The sequence below is a fragment of the Peromyscus leucopus genome, chromosome 6 (assembly GCF_004664715.2).
Source record: "Peromyscus leucopus breed LL Stock chromosome 6, UCI_PerLeu_2.1, whole genome shotgun sequence".
NCBI lineage: Eukaryota > Metazoa > Chordata > Mammalia > Rodentia > Cricetidae > Peromyscus > Peromyscus leucopus.
Window position 1 is genome coordinate 56,623,645 of NC_051068.1, and position 18,401 is coordinate 56,642,045.

Below are 18,401 nucleotides of genomic sequence, written 5' to 3' on the forward strand. Positions count from 1 at the left end.
CGACCTATGGAATCCCTCTTTTTTTCTAGCTGAGGTCAGATCTAACTGTCAGAAGGTCTCAGATAGTGGTAAGGCTTTGGGTTTGGGGCCTCTGCCTCTCAATGCCATCTAGGCACACAAGCATCCAGCTCATCGGCTGAACTCAGTCATCTGTGCTCACGGTCTTCTGCTGAGTCCAGAGTTCCCTTGTGCAAACTCCCTTGAGTTGGGGTTTGTTTTCTCTTCCTTTCCCTTGATGGGAGGATATTACTACACATTAGCGTGTTCTCAGATTTCTAATTTTTTTTCACCTTAGCCTTCTGAGTGCTGGGCTTACAGGTGTGTGTCCCCACACCCGGCTTTTCTTTGTCCTAAACACTTGAGCACATAGGACATGTTGGGAGCCTGTCTACTTCTCAGCTTCTTGCTTCCTGCATGAGCCAAAGCTTGCTTTCTGTGGCCTACAGCCCAGCTTGGGCTGTTTAGGCACTAGCATGCCTGAACTCTCTCCTCTTAAATCTCATTAGCTTAGCTGGGCAGTGGTGCCTTTAATTCCAGCACTCGGGAGGCAGAGCCAGGTGGATCTCTGTGAGTTCGAGGCCAGCCTAGTCTACAGAGCAAGATCCAGGACAGGCACCAAAACTACACAGAGAAACCCTGCCTCGAAAAACCAAAACAAAACAAAAAACTCATCAGCTTATTTATCTGTGGGTGCTCATAGGTTCCCAGAGATATGATGGCTAATATGGTAATCAATCAACCAATCAATCTCCCCCACCCCTGTGAAGAGGCAAGCTGCCTTGCTTTTCCTCATAGTCTCTTCTGTCACTCATAATCCCTCCTTTTCTAGAACAAGAATGGACATTTCTTATTGATTTAGCTGGTCTTTCTGTATAGCTCTTAGATGGCCTGGAGCTCATTATGTAGAGCAAGCCAAGCTCATACTCATAGAGATCCACCTGCTTCTGCCTCCTGAGTGCTGGATTATGGTTATGAACTATCATGCTCCATTTTGTTTATTTATTTATTTATTTTGAGAAAGAAAACCCTAGTCTTACAAAAGATAGGTTTGGAGCTGGGGAATGGTAGCACATGCCTTTGATCCCAGCACTTGGAAGGCAGAGGCAGGTGGATCTCTGAGATCGAGACCAGCCTGGTCTACAGAGTGAGTTATAGGGAAGCCAGGGCTACACAGAGAAACCCTGCTTACAAATAAACAAGAAAACTGAAGTGCTTTTGTTGTTGTTGTTTTTCAACTCTTACTATTGCTAAAAATGTTTTTCCATACCCGAAAAACCAAGTCTTCTGCAACACCAAGGCCTGGAAGACATCTCTACAGCGAGAACTAAAAGGAGCCTGGGGTGGGATGTGTTACTATCGTCCTCTCGTGTGTATGAAAGGATAAAATAATACTGGTAATGCTCTCACACAATGCTCCCTCTCTGTCTAGGTGAAACCAGGTCTTTGGCCTTAAGAAGCAGCTCTCTGCTCTGTTCCTTGCTGAGATGTCAAAGAAGCCCTGTCCTGAGTAAGCAGACTGTTGGAGGAGCCAATGGTCTCTAAGAGGCTTGTCTTGTCACTAGAGGTCTGGTTTTGAGTGATGTCAGGGCTGAAGAGTTGACTTTGGACGTCAAGAGAGCTTGCTGCTCTTCCAGAGGACCAGAGTTTAGCTCCCAGGACCTACATAAGCAGGATCACAACTGCCTATGACTTCAGATCCAGGGGAGTTGACATCCTTTTCTGCCCCCTGTGGGCACCCGAATTCACACGCACAAACTCACATGCAGAAACAGACACAGAGGGTTTTTTTTTTTTTTTTTTTTTTTTTTTTTTTTTTTTTTTGGTTTTCCGAGACAGGGTTTCTCTGTGTAGCTTTGCGCCTTTCCTGGGACTCACTTGGTAGACCAGGCTGGCCTCGAACTCACAGAGATCCGCCTGGCTCTGCCTCCCAAGTGCTGGGATTAAAGGCGTGCGCCACCACTGCCCGGCTGTTTTTTTTTTTTTTTTTAAAGTTTGATTCTTTCATTTGGTTTGGTTCTAGTAATATGACAGTTTCATAAAAAGCCACTAATTTGCTGTGGAAAAAGAGTCAAGACACCGTGAGAGTAACACATAGTTTTTTTTACACCCATAAACAGGTACAACGGAAGAATTGTTTAGCTTTCTTCTTACAAGAATGAAGCATTCTCAACACAGCTTTTTTTTTGCCTTTCTTTTCTTTTTCTTTCTCCCTCCTCCTCCTTTTTGTTTTTCCTTTTGAGACAGTCTTTTTATGAATTCTAGGCTGGCCTCAACAGATTTCAAGCTAGTAGATCAGAATGATGTGTGTGTGTGTGTGTGTGTGTGTGTGTGTGTGTGTGTCTGTCTGTCTGTCTGTGTCTGTGTTTAGGTGTTGTTTGTGCATGTTTCTCTGGATGTGTGTATATATGTTTGATGTGCAGTCTCTTCATCTGTAAATCTCCATCTTATTTTTGAGCTAGGATCTCTCATTTAAGCTGGAGCTCATCAATTTAGCCAGGCTGACTATCCTCTCAACGTTGTCTGTGAGACTGTACTCGGAGTGAGGGTTTTCTGCAACCTGTGTCTGTCCCTCCAGCATCTGCTCTGACTCCATGGCAGACCCTGCAAACCGCAATCAACCAGATACCAGTCCGTGCCAAGGCTGTCGGTTCCTAAGTCCAGTTACTTTTCTATTGCTGTGATAAAGCAGCACGGACAAGGAGACTTATATAATGAGGAGTTTGTTTGGGTTTACCGTTCCAGAAGGTTAGAATCTAGGCAGGGCAGCTAGACCAGGAAGCTGAGAGCATGTATCTTGAGCCACAGGCAGTAAGAAGAGAGCAAATGAGTCTTCAAACTCTCAAAGCACATCTCCAGGTAAGTGTACTGACGAGGTAAGCATCATCCTCTATCTAGATGGTATGTCTCTCTCACGGAGTTCTGGAGGACAACAAAATGCACTGGGAACTGCCATTTTTTAATGTAACATTAGACTATGTCATGAGATGAGGTGACACAGTCTAATGCATTCTCATATACACAGGTAGACTTAAAAAAGTTACTTGACACAGTTTCATGTTGCCCAGGGGTGCCCTGTGAATCCTGATACTCCTACCTCAAGTTCTGAGCTTACAAGTGCTGGGAACCAACCTCGGTGTGTTCGTTTTTTTTAAAGATAAGGTTTTGTTCGTTCTGCAGTCCTGACTGACTTGGAGCTGGCCATCTTCCTGTCTATCTCGTAAGTGCTGAGTATATAGAAGGTACCACCTGGCCTGTCTTCTTTTTTTTTTTTTTTTTCCTTTTTGGAGAGAGTGCCTCTTTATGTAGCCCAGGATAGCTTGAACTGAACAGGCATGCGCTAAAGCTACTCATCTTAAATATACTTCTTTATTTTTGCAAAAGGGTCTCTGTTTTGCATAGCTCATGCTGGCCTGTAGCTTTCGTGGATCTTCCTGTCTCTATCTGCTCAGTGCTGAGATTACCACGACAGCTTTAAGATGTACATTTTACACCAAGCCCATAAGGAAAAAAGTAGACTCTAGAAGCGTATGCAGTTTTAACAGAAGTCAAAAACACCCTCTTCTGGGTTCTCAACATTAGTCTTAGGTCTAGACTGGGTCACTTACAATGTGATGGTCAAACGACAACAATATGTTAATAGTAACATGATAGCTGTTATTGATTGGGTGCAATCAGTGTATGTCAGGCAACCTGACAAGTAATTTATGTATTTCATCTCCAAAACGCTTTCCCGAGGTAGGTGGGCATTTTAAACAATTTTAATTCATGTATGCCCGTGCCTGAGTGCAGACACGACATACGTTTGGAGGTCAGGTGACAACTGGGAGATAACACTCTTTCCTTCCACCCTGTGGATGCCGGGGTCCAGCTCGGGTCGTCAAGAGCATTAAGTGCCACTGAGCCATCTTGTCTGCTCAGAGTAGGAATCTATTCCCATTTTTTTAGAGGAGTAAACTAAGTTTCGGAGTAGTTACTGGCAGTTCGGGGCAGATCCGAGGCTAGGATCATTTCTAAGTTTGCCACCCGGAGATGCCGCAAAGACCGGGAAACAGCTCACAGACTGAAAAAGAACTCGGCCGCCCCTCCAGCCACTAAAGAGAGGCAGGACACCGCGGCTACGCGCAGAAACCGGAAGAGAGAGGGAGACGGAACCGGAAACCGGAGTACAGCTTCCGGCTGCGCGCAGGAAGCGGCCCTTCCAGCGCAGCTCGCGGAGGCGCTGTGGAATCTGTGACCCGCACGCGCACGTGGTGCCCGCGTCCCGCTTCCCAGCGCCTGCCGTGAAGATGTCGCACCCATCCCCGACAGCCAAGCCCTCCAACCCCAAGAACCCGCGGGTCTTCTTTGACGTGGACATCGGCGGGGAGCGAGGTGAGCGGCGCGGCCGGCTCCGCGGCCCCCGCGCCTGGGGCCTCCGGGCTGCGGTTCTGCTCGGCCCGCTGACGGTCCGGCGGCCCGAGGCCTGGGGTCGGGAGGGAGATAGCAGCCTGGACCCTACCCGGACCAAGACCTGGCCTCCACGAGCCCCGGTTGAGCCTGCTCCCTTGTAGGCGATGCCTTCGTCCCCGGAAGTTTCTGGAAATTTCTACTTCAGGAATTGTGGCGGCCCTTAACGTTTTTCCCTTGATTTGGTCGCACTTCCCTGCAATCTTTGCGCCACCGTTTATGATAAAAATGAAATGATTTGACGAGTGTGGTGGATAGTCCGGGGTGCCCTCGGGATATCTGCCTGCAAGGCTCTAGTCACTCCATAGGACTCTTGGCCCACGAAATAAATAACATCGGGAGCTGCGGTGTGGTTTACAAATTAAAGTGACTTGCTTAGTGCTTTTCCCTCATTCCCGATTGTAGCTGCAGTTTAGGTAGGCGGTCATTTCTGCTATTTTGGCATCATGGAACTGAGTGCCACGGGGGCTGCATATCAAATATTTACATTATGATTCATAACAGTAGCAAAATTACAGTTTTGAAGTAGCAACGAAATAGTCTTACAGTTGGGGTTACCACAGCCCTAGGAACTGTATTAAAGGGTCGCAGCATTGGGAAGGTTGTGAACCGCTGCCCTGAGCCCTTGAGAACCAGGTGGGGGGGATGTGTTACTTTGTAACTGAATTGGGCTTGTTTTGAAACACATTATAGAGTTGCTGGCCAGACATACTAGGACCAGAACACAAACAAATTTACGTGTGCATTCACTTTATTTTGGAACTAAGGTTTTATTGTTACTGCCTTTTGGGTCATTGAAAGTCGAACTGCAGTAAGCAGTTTTCACAGAGCACGGAGAACTGCTAAGGTATAAAAAAGCCCAGGCAACCCGACCATTCCTGTACTATTTGTCTTCTGTGGGTTACATGGCGATTAGAAATTCTTAATACAGGGCTGCTGAGATAGTGCAGCAGGCGAAGGTGTCTGCCACCTTTGACTTCTGGAAGTTGTACCCTGACCTCCACACATAGAATAAATATTTTTATTTATTTTTTTTAAAAGCCTGAATATAAGTTAAATGATTCAAGATTTTAAACCATTTGTACTCATGGTATCCTTTCTATGCTACCAATCAGCTGGATGCTGGAATTAGTTATAATCTGTGTGGTGTTCAAATTTAGTTGTATGAAGCTTCCCTTAGACTAAACAGGAATGTTAGAAAAATGTCACTAAGATCTAACAGCTCCATTTTGGGGCTTATATCCAAGGGAAATGAAGTTTGTATGCACACCTGTGTCATTGCAGCCTGATTCTTAGCCAAGAAACAGCACCAATCTAATGTCTGTCCAAGCATGACTCTTACACTGTGCTGTATAGATAGTAGACTACAGCACTGCCGTTTAAGAGAAGGAACTCTTATTTATGACTGCGTAGATGAATCTAGAGAATATTGTACTGAGTGAAATAAGTGCTGCAGGATCTCACTTTCATGGAATCTTAAAAAAGTTGAACTCAGCAGTAGTATGAAGGTACCACTGACGGGAGATGTCAGTCAAAGGATGCATATTTCTTGTAAAGAGAGGTAAGCTCAAAAGTTCTGTTATGCAACATTGTGGCTAGAGTTAACATAAGTTGTTAAAAGAGAACTAAATGACTCATTGAACGATGTGTTAACCACTGGTTAGGCATACTAGTTATCCCCTTTTTGTTTACCCATTTAGTTACTTTGCACAGTGACATGATTCCCTTTTCTTTCAGTTGGCAGAATTGTTTTAGAATTATTTGCGGATATTGTGCCCAAAACTGCAGAAAATTTTCGTGCATTGTGTACAGGAGAAAAAGGCACTGGATCCACAACTGGGAAACCTCTCCATTTTAAAGGATGCCCCTTTCACCGAAGTATGTGTCTAAACTTCCTCTGTCTGCTAATCTTGATACAGAAATCAGTCCTGCTGAAGAAGAATATAAAGTTAGGTGAAAGGTCTAACAACTCAGTTTCTTGAAGGATACTTGGATACAGGTGATAGCTCAGTATCAAAGGCTTGGCTGTGAGCAGTGGGATTGATTGTGGGAGCATACCAAAGTTTATCTGCTGGGAAATGGACAATCTGACCTCACCAGTCTTCTGACTCCCTCTTCAAACCATTTCATTGGGAAAGAAAAAGCATGACAGATAAATAAGCTGACCTTAGGTCGTTTTACAGCCTGGGCAGAATTGTTTGAGAAGTCTGACTATTCAGTGTTTTGGACATCCTGATAATATGTGATGAAACTCTGATTTCACACAGATTATTTGACTGCTGTTCCAGTAGTTTTTAGGTTCAGTAATCATAAGTTCAGGAGCTGCATGCTCTCACCATTTTATTCTTGCATCTAATAAAAGTCTAAGTGAACAGTAAATACTTATGAATAAATACATTACAGTATCAGTAATTTTCATGTATTGCAGGGGATTGAATCCAGTGTATTGCTATACCCCTGATTCACACACCTACTCCAGTAGTTGGATTTTCTTTTTTTTTTTAAAGGAAAACCCAGATTATTTTTTTTTAAAGATTTATTTATTTATTATGTATACAATATTCTGCCTGCATATATCCCTGCAGGCCAGAAGAGGGTGCCAGATCTCATTACAGATGGTTGTGAGCCACCATGTGACTGCTGGGAATTGAACTCAGGACCTTTGGAAGAGCAAGCAGTGCTCTTAACCTCTGAGCCATCTCTCCAGCTCTCAATTTTCTTAAAAAGTTTATTAAGAAAAATGAACATTGATTTTTAAATGTTTTAAATTGATTTACTTTCATATTTAATAAGAAAATAGTTAACATAGTAGATTTAAAACTTCTTTCAGCCGGGCGGTGGTGGCGCACGCCTTTAATCCCAGCATTTGGGGAGGCAGAGGCAGGCGGATCTCTGTGAGTTCGAGATCCAGGAAAGGCGCAAAGCTACACAAAGAAACCCTGTCTTGAAAAACAAAAAGCAAACAAACAAACAAACAAAAAACTTCTTTCAAAATGCAGTTGGCTAGAGTTGGGAACTTGACATTTGAACCATTCCTTAAATCACAAAGTTGATAATTTAGGCCTACACTATTTTTGCAAATGTAATTGATAAGAAACGTATGCTTTTTAGTCTTGAATTTTGGGACATGTTAGGCAGAGAATACTTTTATGATAGTGCCCCAGGAAATATTTTGGGTGCTAGGGTTTTGCTTGTACTTCTTGGATTGAATTATTGCAGGCCTTTTTGCATTTTTGTTGCTAGGAGAAATGTAAATCCTATAACTATTATGAGAGGGAGAAGTCCAAAGAAGCAGGACATGGATACCTCCTAACTTGATGCTGCTTTTTCTCTTGACTAGTTATGTGTGTTAATTACTACAGTGTAGCCAAATGCTGAGTACTGTGAACCTAGGGTTCTCTGAGCATGGGGTGGTTTCAATCCACTGTCATTAAGTATACAGAAATCTCTGGCATGATTCCTAGCATATGTGTGTTTCTGGTCTCAATCCTCATTGTTCAACACTAATAGGAATAGTGTTTATTTAGCTGGCATTATTGAGCAAGTATGTACATAGTTTCAACGAGTAAAATACTACTTAAGCAATTCGTTGTTGGAAGGGGACAGATTAATACGTTATAAAATGGAAGTAGAGTTAGTATAATGATAGAAACTAGGTTTACCTTTGTGTTTCAGTGACAATTTTATAGGGAGGTACTTTTGAATTAGTTCAAAGAACTAATTTCTTGGGAGCTGGTGGGTAATAAAGAGTTTGTTAGAGTTAGGTTGTGAGAAGTCTTATGAGTAGAAGCTGGGTGGAAGCAGGGTAGAAAGGCCAGGTACACCACTAAAGTTGTGCTTAGGAGGTTGTCTTTTCTTACTCCTTAATTAGTAAGCATTGCTGAGATCTTCTGTTGCAGTTGATAGTAGCCATATTCCTTTTTTGCAGTTATTAAGAAGTTTATGATTCAGGGTGGAGACTTCTCAAATCAAAACGGGACTGGTGGAGAAAGTATATATGGTGAAAAATTTGAAGATGAAAATTTTCATTATAAGGTAAAGAAAAATTCTTGCTTTTGCTAATATAAAGATTATGTATTTGAAATATACTTGAATTAAGACACCAAAAAAAATTACCTTTTGAGTGTGACCAGATTGCTGTCTTCTTCCCCCTCCCCCCCCTCCTCCTTCTGGTACTAGGGCCTTCTATGCCAGACAAGTGCTCCCTCGCTCAGCTACCTTTTCTCCCATTTCCCATGTTGAGACTGGGTCTTGCCTAGTTGCTCAGGATAGCCTTAAACTGTAGCCCAGGCAGGCCTTGAACTCCCAGTCCTTTTACTTACCTTCTTTAGGAGCTGGGATTATAAACTGGAGTTAGCAGGCCTGGTGTGGATTATGCTTTTCTTAGAAAAGAAATCATATTCATAAATAAACATTTCTAAGGGCGTGTGGTGCTGGGCATGAATGAGCTCAGGGTCTTGTGCATGCTAGGCAAGTTCTCTACCACTTGAGCTACATCCCAGTTCAGTATGCATCTTTAATATGGGAAGGATTTATCCAGTAACAGTTTTCTTTTTTGAGACAGGGTTTTACTGTGTAATCCAGGGTGGTCTTGAATTTACCATCCTCCTGCATTGCCTCCTGAGTGTTGGAATGAGATAAACATTACCATACTTGGCCAGGATGATATTTTGGCGAAAATACAGTACTTATTTCACTACAGTCAGTTTTTATATGCTTCAGTTAAGCCAATGAGTTTTTAAGCTGCCATATGGCAAAATTGATCCCAGGAAAAAATGTTCTCATTATTGTAAGGATGGTAACTTGTGCATCTTTATCCTTGAATTTGAAGAACAACAAAACCATCGCTAATATCCAGGATGTCAGGGGATTTTCCACCTAGCGGATATGGTTAATGTTCGGGGTATATTGCACCATTCCCGTTTTAAGAACAGACATGTAAGTACAAAAGTAAAGTGATGTCTTTGGAAATGAGGAATATAAGCAAGGTAATTAGGGTGACTTGGAAAGAGAAATTCTGTTGCTCAGTTCTATCACTGCACCAAAGAGCTTATGAAAAATGAGAGACTATTTATTATCTTACCTCAGGGTCAGGATTAAAATACAAGGGACAGTGGAGGATAATAATACATAATATGCTTGTAAATGCTAAGTAGATTGAACATATTTGTTGTGTAACTTTGATAGAAGTTGACTGCCCCTTATATGAAATGCTTTATTCTAGAAATATTTCAGATTTCAGAGTCACTTTGATTTCAAAATATTTGCATAGATTTTATAGGTTGAGCATCTCTAATCTGATATCTGAAAGTTGTTGCTCAAAAGTTTCAGATTTTGTAACATGTCTGACTTTGGTTTTCAGATTAAGGAAGTTCAACTTTTAGGATGGAACTTGCTGTGTAGACCAGGCTGGCCTTGAGCTTACAGAGATCTGTCTCTGTCTCCTGAATGCTGGGATTAAAAGCATGTGGAGCTACACTTAGCCATGTGATAGGAGAAAGATTGAGATCAAGTTAGTAGGAGAGACACTAAGAGGTTTGGTCACTTAAGCTAGGCAAAGTGGGTCTGCAGGTGGCTGAAACTGTGCTAGTCTGGGCCTGAAATACAGACTTCAGATTGACAGTGAGGACAGCAACAGGGAAGGGCAGTGGAATCCCAGAGAAAACAAGCTTAACTGTGTGGTGAGCAGTTAAAGGGAGGCACCAAACAAAGCTGTCAGAGGAATAACTGAGGTATTTCTGACCATTGCATTGATTAAAAGAAAGGAGGCCTAAGGAAAAGACGACTTGGCTGTGCCATTGCGAAAATCAGCGACCTTGAAGGCTTATTTGGATTTACATTGATGAGGTATCTTAGGTGTGGGGAAAGTAACCTGAGAGTTATGAGGCATGCACTAGAGGTATGCGTTCAGAAAGGCTATTCTATCTGTGCAAAGTAGAAAAGCAAGCTGTCTTGTCCTTGAACGTAGTAGTTGCAAGATGTGCCTTTGCATACTCTTCAGAGTTGTTCATTTACCAAAATGAAAGCCATAAGATTGGAATTATTTTCCAAATTAGGGAAGTACTTATCTGAATAACTTGTCTAAATTCAATACTACATTACTGAACTCAGTTTAGTGAAAAGGAAGAATCATAATATAGGCCAATTTCTGATTGTGTAAAGACTGTATAGGTGTTCTCAGAAAAACAGTAACTGTCACTGAGAGAGCAAAGTAAATTACTAGATATCCTTGGTGTGGCATCTTCATCTTTAAGATTGAAGTGTAAGCATTCAGATGGCTAGTTTAGAAATACCTGCCTCTTATAAAAGTAAAGTTAGAGAAAAAGGTACTTAAACACTTATAAGTGAAATTGATGTAAAAGAGTAAATAGTCATACACTTCATCTATTTTAGGTGAAGAGTCAATAAAAGGAAATTCAAACTAAGGCCTCTAACTTTGCTTTTCTTTTGATGGTTTTTATCTCTGCAGCATGATCGAGAGGGTTTGCTGAGCATGGCAAATGCAGGCCCCAATACAAACGGTTCTCAGTTCTTTATCACAACAGTTCCAACTCCTCATTTGGATGGGAAACATGTGATATTTGGTCAAGTCATTAAAGGACTAGGTGTGGCAAGGATGCTTGAAAATGTGGAAGTGAATGGCGAAAAACCTGCCAAAGTAAGTAAAAAGTTATAGTGGAATAAACAAGCCTGCTTAGTTACTGTGTCAAGGAAATGCAAGTTACAGAGTCAGATGGCTGTTAGTTAGAAAAGTAGGAAAGAAATTAGGATGTTTTTGCTGTAGAAGCCTGGATTGGCCACTTTTCTCAGAAATTCTTTTTAAAACAATGGCTAAGATTAGTTTAAAGGAAATACGCTTATTTTTCCTTCAAAACAGGTAGACCTGGCTTCCCTTGAATTGTCGAGTAGTCTTTTTGTCACTGCTAATACTACTCATGCACCAGGATTAACCGCTGTGGCCAATAAAGAGATTTGAATTCTTGTTTTAGCTTCAGTGTCATCTATTAAGTGATCTTTGTAAGATTGCCCGAGTCTTCCCCTACAGTGAGGCTTCTGCGTCAGTCATAATTAACTGTAGTACACACCAGAAAGAAGATAGTGAGTTCACTGCTATTTAACTGGAAGTTTGGCATAGATCTTGTTACTGTCTTGACCTGTTTTTACAGCCTGTATAAATTGCTTCAGGTTGTATTATATTCTAAATGCATGTGAAGCAAAGTGACTATGAGAGATACACCAGCGAGACTGCATAGGGATTAGCAGTCTGGTTACTCATAGGAAGAATGCCAGCTAACAATACATGACAGGGAGACTGTAGCACCTCAGACAGCTTCATACACGGTGATGCAGTTCTCAACTCGTGTGTTCATAGCACTCCCAGACTGTAAAATACCGTGACTAGTGACACTGTCATATCAGTTGGAATGTACATGAAAGAAATTATTGTAATTGAAGCAGATAGATGCACCCCAGCCAAATCAGTGACAGTAGTAGTAGCAGCATATGTGACTGGGCTGTGCAGCCTTTAAAGGTAGACTTAAAGATCTCTAAATATTCACTTTAGTTTAATATTTTTACAGCTGTGTGTTATTGCAGACTGTGGAGAATTGAAAGAAGGGGATGACTGGGGAATATTCCCCAGAGATGGCTCTGGTGACAGTCATCCAGATTTCCCCGAGGATGCAGATATAGACCTCAAAGATGTGAGTATTAGAGATGAATAAACTTGAATTCCTTAAGTGAAGTAAAACATTTAGTTCTAAAAGCTTCATCAGCCTGTCATAATGATAGAACCTTAGTGTTGAGTCACATTATTTACTAACATCCAGCATATTTGTATTTTATACAGGTAGATAAAATTTTATTAATATCTGAAGACTTAAAAAACATTGGAAATACTTTTTTCAAATCTCAGAACTGGGAGATGGCTGTTAAAAAATATGCAAAGGTTTTAAGGTAATATAGCATTTTTAGTAAATTACTTTTGAGAATGTATAAACTTATTTTGAACTAAAACTCAAAATCACTCATATTGAGCAAGTTATTTGTATAATAAACAGCTATAATGAAAGAGTTACATTTCTTGCCAGTGTGGTGCATACTTTAATCCCAGCACTAGAAAGGCACAAACAGGTGGATCTTTGAGTTGGAGCCTACCCTGGTTTACAGAACTAGCTCTAGGACAGCCCTGGGCCTACACAGAGAAATCCTGTCTTGAAACAATAACCCCTCCCCCACAAAAGAGTTACATTTCTTTTGTTGCTCTGACTTATTTTGAACAATTTCAAAATCCAGAAAAGTTGAAGTGGGACTCAACTACATGTTTTTACCCTTTCATGGGTTTTTAGCTTTTGTGTTTGCACAAAACTTGTAGATACCATATTTACTACTGAGTATATCAGCACATAATGCTAAAGAGCAAAGGAAGTCTAAATTACTTACCTCAATAAGACAACACCCTCTCAAGAAGATAACATTAGCAGTATCAAATATGCAGCCTGTTTTAATTTTTTCCTGTTTATTTTTTCCTAGTTCAGAGTGCAAACTAAGATAAGTATTTGGCTGCAATGCTGCTTTTTTTTTTTTTTTTTTTTTTTATGAGACAGGGTTTTAGCTCTGTCTGGCCTGGAACTCTATGTAGACGAGGCTGGCATCATACCCAAAGATCTGCCTTATTCTGTGTGTAGTCTCCTTCCTCCCCTGCCTATTGGGATTCACAGTGTGAGTCATCATGCCTGGCATCCCCAGTATCTTTTTATTTGATTTTTATTTACTCATGTAAATGATTTATAATGTATTCTGTGTGTGAATGCATGTGCCACAGCATGAGAGTAGAGGTCAGAGGACAAACTTATGGGGGTTGGTTGTCCTATTGTGTGGGTGCTGGGATTGAGCTCAGGTTGTCAGGCTTATCTTTCTTTAGGCATCTGTTGGCCATGCATTTAAAAAATTGTGTGTGTGTGTGAGCGCGCGCGTGTGCGCGCGCGCTTCAACATGTGTGGAGACCAGAGTTCAACTTTGGATGTCATCCTTAGGGACATTGTGTAGCTCCTTTGAGACAGTCTCTTATTGACTAGAAACTTACCAGTTAGACTAGACTGGTTGGCAGTGAGCTTCAACGATCTGTCCTTCAGCCCCCAGTGCTGCGCCACTGTCCATGGTGGTGTCACACTGAGGTCCCCATGCTTGCAAGGCAAGCATTTTCCCACCTGAGCTATCTTCCCAGGCCTCCATGTATACTTTTGTGTATCCTAGTAAGTTAGTACATAATTGTTACTTTAGAATGAAGAGCTTAAGTATTTTGGGAAGATGTAAGTAGCGTGATATTGTATATTTCCTAAGATAAACACCTCAAAGACACATGTCAGTTTGGCCTGTTCTGTATCTGGGCACTTTGTTAAAGTGGTATCTTCTGATTGCCTTGTAAATGCTGGCCTTGTGCATTGTCCCCTTTGTAGATAGGAAATATACTGCAAGACTGTGAAGATGCAGTCTTCACACAGTGGTTGTAGTGTCGCTGAAGTGCCTTTGTGTAATTACTACATTGACTGTTGAAGGGCTTTAGTTCTTGTATTTTAACATTCTATAGGAGGCAACCCCTCCTCTAAGTCATAGTAAATCTGCGGGTCTTTAAAACTCAGTTTATTTTTTATTACATTAATTTATATATGTGTGTAGGTACGCATACCACAGCATACTTATGGAGACCAGAGCGCAACCTGTGGGAGTCTGTTCTCTGTCTGGGTTCCTATTGGTCAAATTCAGGTCATCAGTTTTGGCTGCTAGTGCTTTTACTCACTGAAACATTGTTTGTACACTTGTGACAAGTTCCTCCCTGTTTTTTGAGGTGCTGGGGTTTCTCAGGACTCTTGGCATGTTAGATAAGCACCCTGAGCTACACTCCCAGCCTCATTTTTACATGTATCAGTGTGTTAGCACTTGCTTTTAGGCTGCTCTTAGAACTGATTTGCTTTTGTATCTGTAATAAGCAGTTTCTCTAAGGAGTCGATTCCTTTTGGAGAAAGGAAACTTCAGAAACTAAGTCATAGGGACCAGATCCTCGGCTTAGCTTCTGGGATCTTTTCAGTCAACAGTTACATCAATGCTACGTGGCTAACAAAATGGCTCAGTGAGTAAAAGCACTTGCCAAGCAAACCTGTGACCCTAGCTCCTTGGAATCTACAGTAAAAGGAAATAACGGACTCCCCAAATTGTCCTCTGACCTCCACACATACACTGTGGTATGTCTGGCACCTGTATCAAACCACAAATAATACTTTGAAACCAACACTACATAGTGCTTTGCTTCTTTCCATTGAATTCAGTTGTCTAATGTAGGAATACTGGTTCTAAACATAATTTATATTAGGTATATAACATGAACCTGAGTTGTACATAATTAGATATGGGCGCCATTGTTAGTTCTTAACTGTGTGGGAAAGTTGATGTAAAAAATACCCTCTGGAGAAATAGGGCTAGGAGTGTAGCTCAGTGGCAGGAAGGTGTGCTTAGTTAGCAGGCTCACAAGCCCTGGGTTTAATTTCTTGCGTCTGAAGAAAAAGTGTCATCAAAAACTTAGGACCATCATGCATCATATGGACCTTTAATATTAGACATAATGCTGAAGAAGCCGTGTGCAGTTACATGTTGCCTTTATTAATATGTTCTCTAGATACGTGGACAGTTCAAAGGCTGTGATTGAGAAAGCAGATACAACCAGACTACAACCTATAGCTTTAAGCTGTGTACTGAATATTGGTGCTTGTAAATTGAAGATGTCAAATTGGCAGGGAGCAATTGACAGTTGTTTGGAGGTAAGTCTGTGTGATGTTAAACCTTTGGAAGGAGTGGCAATAGTTAGAAAAAGACAATGGTCCTTAATGTATTTAATTGCCTAGGACCTAATGAGACTTGACAAAATGGGACTTAAGTCATCTTGTCTCTGAATAGTTTGGATTGTTAGCTCTTTCTGCTAATCCATTAATTTTGCTTTTTAACTGTCACCTAATGTGTACTAAGTACTCTGCTTTCATTTCTCAAAGCATGTTTATCCGCTTATTTATTTGTATTTATGAGCTTGACATATATAAACACAGAGCCAGGAATGATTAAGAATGTAGGTATGAGGGTGGTGACCCACACCTGTAATCCCAGCACCGTAGAAGTAGGAAGGTGAGAAAGTCATAGCCATCCTTTGCTACATAAGAGAGACCCTGTCTCAAAAACTAAACTAAAGCATGTGTGTAGATATGCTTTCTCTCCTGCCTGTGCTGGGTTTTCTGCTTGGTTACAACTGAGGTATGTCCTTTGTACAGTCAGGGTATGTACTCAGACAAGGTCTGCTGGCCTTTAAATTGCTGGGATCAGACATGTTACATGCTGGGCTTGGTGTATTTTAATTTTATACTTGTGTGTGCATGTACAAGGGTCAGAAGACAGAACTGGAGTTAGTTCTCTCCTCCCACCTTTATGTGAATTCCAGAGATTGAGCCTAGGCTCAGGTGTGCATGCAAATGCGTTTACCCACTGCGGCATCTCACTGGCTGCTTTTATTTTTTTTTAAAGTCCAATCCTCAAAAAGCTTATGGATAGGACACAGTGGGCAGACAGTTCCTGTTTGGTATTGAGATTGGTTACCACTGGAATACACAGAAAGATACTTTGTCCTAATTTGGGCCATCCAAGTATACTGAATGATAGTTTCAAAAAAAAAATGTTCAGACTAAATATTTTGGTTTTGCACATTAAACTTAGAGCATGTGCCTGTGCTCAGCAAGAACTAAAGTAAGACCTGAGTGTGCAGCTTAGTGGTATAGTAGTACATGGGTAGTATTCACATGGCTGTCCTTTAGTCCCAGCCTTCCCATTACCCCTTGCTTAAGTAGATGGAATGGATGAAAACAAGAAATGTTACCATTTAGAACATGCAATAGAGGAAAGTTTGCTTGTCCATTCTGGACCTCTTTACTTTTGTAAGGCAGGTAATACTCCCTCTTAAAAAATTCTCAGTATTGGCTGTCTTAAGAGCTATCATGCAAACAAAATACACTGTTTAAAAACGTTTGTTTCAGGGGAGAGACCTGTTAAAAGTTGCTCATGTTTGTAGTATAATTGCCTTCTCAGGTCCTTGGGTTCTGTGTTCTCAGATTATCTAACCACAGGTTGAATATTATTCTGTGATAAACATGTAGACTTTTATTGTCATCATTTCCTATAAATATAGCTGGACAAATAGTTACATGGCAATTGAGTGACTTATGTATCACTGGATTTTGGTTTTTAGGAGGTATTGGACTGCCTTCAAACCAATGATTATATTAGAAGGCGACTGTATTTAAATTTTTACTTAAAATATTTTTTTCTCAGCTCTCTCCTCCCTCCCCCCTTCTCCCCCCTCCCTTTCAAAGAAAAAAAAAGATAAATATTTTTTTCTCTTAAACAGTCTGGGTCCACTTGAGCTAGAAACCAGTGCAGAGCGCCACACTGGAGACTCATAAAGAAACCCATCCTTCTTTCCCACACCCACTCAGCACTCTCTACTGGTAAACTCCTGGCTGGCACAGGTGCTCTAGCTCCAGTGAGTTGGAGCCAGTTGATAACAGGTACTTTGAGATACAAATACTGATTTTATAACTTTTCTTATAGGCTCTTGAAATGGACCCATCAAATACCAAAGCACTATACCGCAAAGCACAAGGATGGCAAGGATTAAAAGAATATGATCAAGCATTGGTAAATTATTTTCTCATTGTTTTATAATATATGATCACTTTAAAAGTCTTAATGTCTAATGTTTCTTAAATTCTCTCTGCCCCCATTAAAGGCTGATCTTAAGAAGGCGCAGGAGATAGCCCCAGGAGATAAAGGTAAATTGGCAGGTTTTGTCCTTCAAAAATAGGTCCTCATGAGCCAATGTACATATAACCTTGACATATTTATTTGTTCAGATATTGCAGAGTGCCACTTACTGGGCCAGGCCCTGATTATATAGTAAACAGCCAAGTATTCAAGGTTCCTACAGAGGCTACATTCTAATTCTGTTCAAGAATGTATTACTAGCTTTTTAATAAGGTACTGCTTCTGTGACCCTTTCTGTTGAGATGAGGTTCTATTACATCAGTGCTAGTCAAAAGTTCAGCAGTAAGAAATAAAGACTGTAATTTTAAAACTTGGGACATTCCTTCCCTAAGCTGAATGTGGCTGTGACCATGACCAAGCATTGTGTGTATTGGGTATGTTGCAGAGTAGCTGTGATAGGAATGAACTGCTGTAAGGTAAAGCAGATGAAGAGTAACACTAGGTCTAATATTACTGCTAAAAATATAGCTATGGCAGGGGTAGTTGGGTCATGACCAAACTATGTTAGTCGTTTTTCTAGATTTTTAGATGCTGTGAAAATTAATTGATTGCCTTTTCTCCCTTGCAGCTATCCAGGCAGAGTTGCTTAAAGTCAAACAAATGATAAAGGCACAGAAAGATAAAGAGAAGGCGGTGTATGCAAAAATGTTTGCTTAAAAAGAATTAAACTTTGCTTAAATATTATACATTGATTATATAAAGATAACGTAAGTTACTGTCTACATATGATCCCTGTTATGTTTCTCTTGATTTTTTGTCATCATTGTTTACGTAGAAGTACTGACATAGGTTTCTTCTTAATAAAGTGTTACAAAATGCAATTAATCTCATTTTAAAATCTTTCTGTCCCCATTTTCACCAAGAATGGTATCTGGCCAATGTTTAAACTAAATTTAAAGTCTTACTAAGTTTCAGGCTTTGTGAATGATTTGGCCCAGTGGTTCTCATTGGAAAACAACAGATATATACATTACAATTCCTAACAGTAGCAAAATTATAGTTATGAAGTAGCAATACAAATAATTTCATGGTTGGCGGTCACCAAAACATGAGGAACTGTATTAAAGTGTGGCAGCATTTAGGAAGGTTGAGAACCA

At 40.8% G+C, this 18,401-nt stretch overlaps 1 protein-coding gene across 3 annotated transcripts; it reads left to right on the forward strand.

The window, feature by feature from the left end:
- Positions 1 to 4,166: 4,166 nt before the first annotated feature.
- Ppid (peptidylprolyl isomerase D) lies at positions 4,167 to 18,129 on the forward strand. 3 transcript variants are annotated; one of them, XM_037206678.1, is made up of 11 exons: positions 4,167 to 4,371; positions 6,184 to 6,324; positions 8,375 to 8,481; positions 9,278 to 9,384; positions 10,916 to 11,104; positions 12,027 to 12,149; positions 12,296 to 12,402; positions 15,119 to 15,260; positions 17,092 to 17,178; positions 17,270 to 17,312; positions 17,873 to 18,129. In XM_037206678.1, the coding sequence occupies exons 4-11, from the start codon at positions 9,334 to 9,336 to the stop codon at positions 17,959 to 17,961; spliced, it is 831 nt and encodes a 276-aa protein (XP_037062573.1). In that variant the 5' UTR covers positions 4,167 to 4,371; positions 6,184 to 6,324; positions 8,375 to 8,481; positions 9,278 to 9,333; the 3' UTR covers positions 17,962 to 18,129. The 3 variants fall into 3 exon arrangements, with proteins under 3 accessions (XP_037062573.1, XP_028735945.1, XP_028735946.1); XM_028880112.2 differs by lacking the exon at positions 9,278 to 9,384; XM_028880113.2 differs by lacking the exons at positions 4,167 to 4,371; positions 6,184 to 6,324; positions 8,375 to 8,481 and having other exon boundaries at positions 8,492 to 9,384.
- Positions 18,130 to 18,401: the final 272 nt, after the last annotated feature.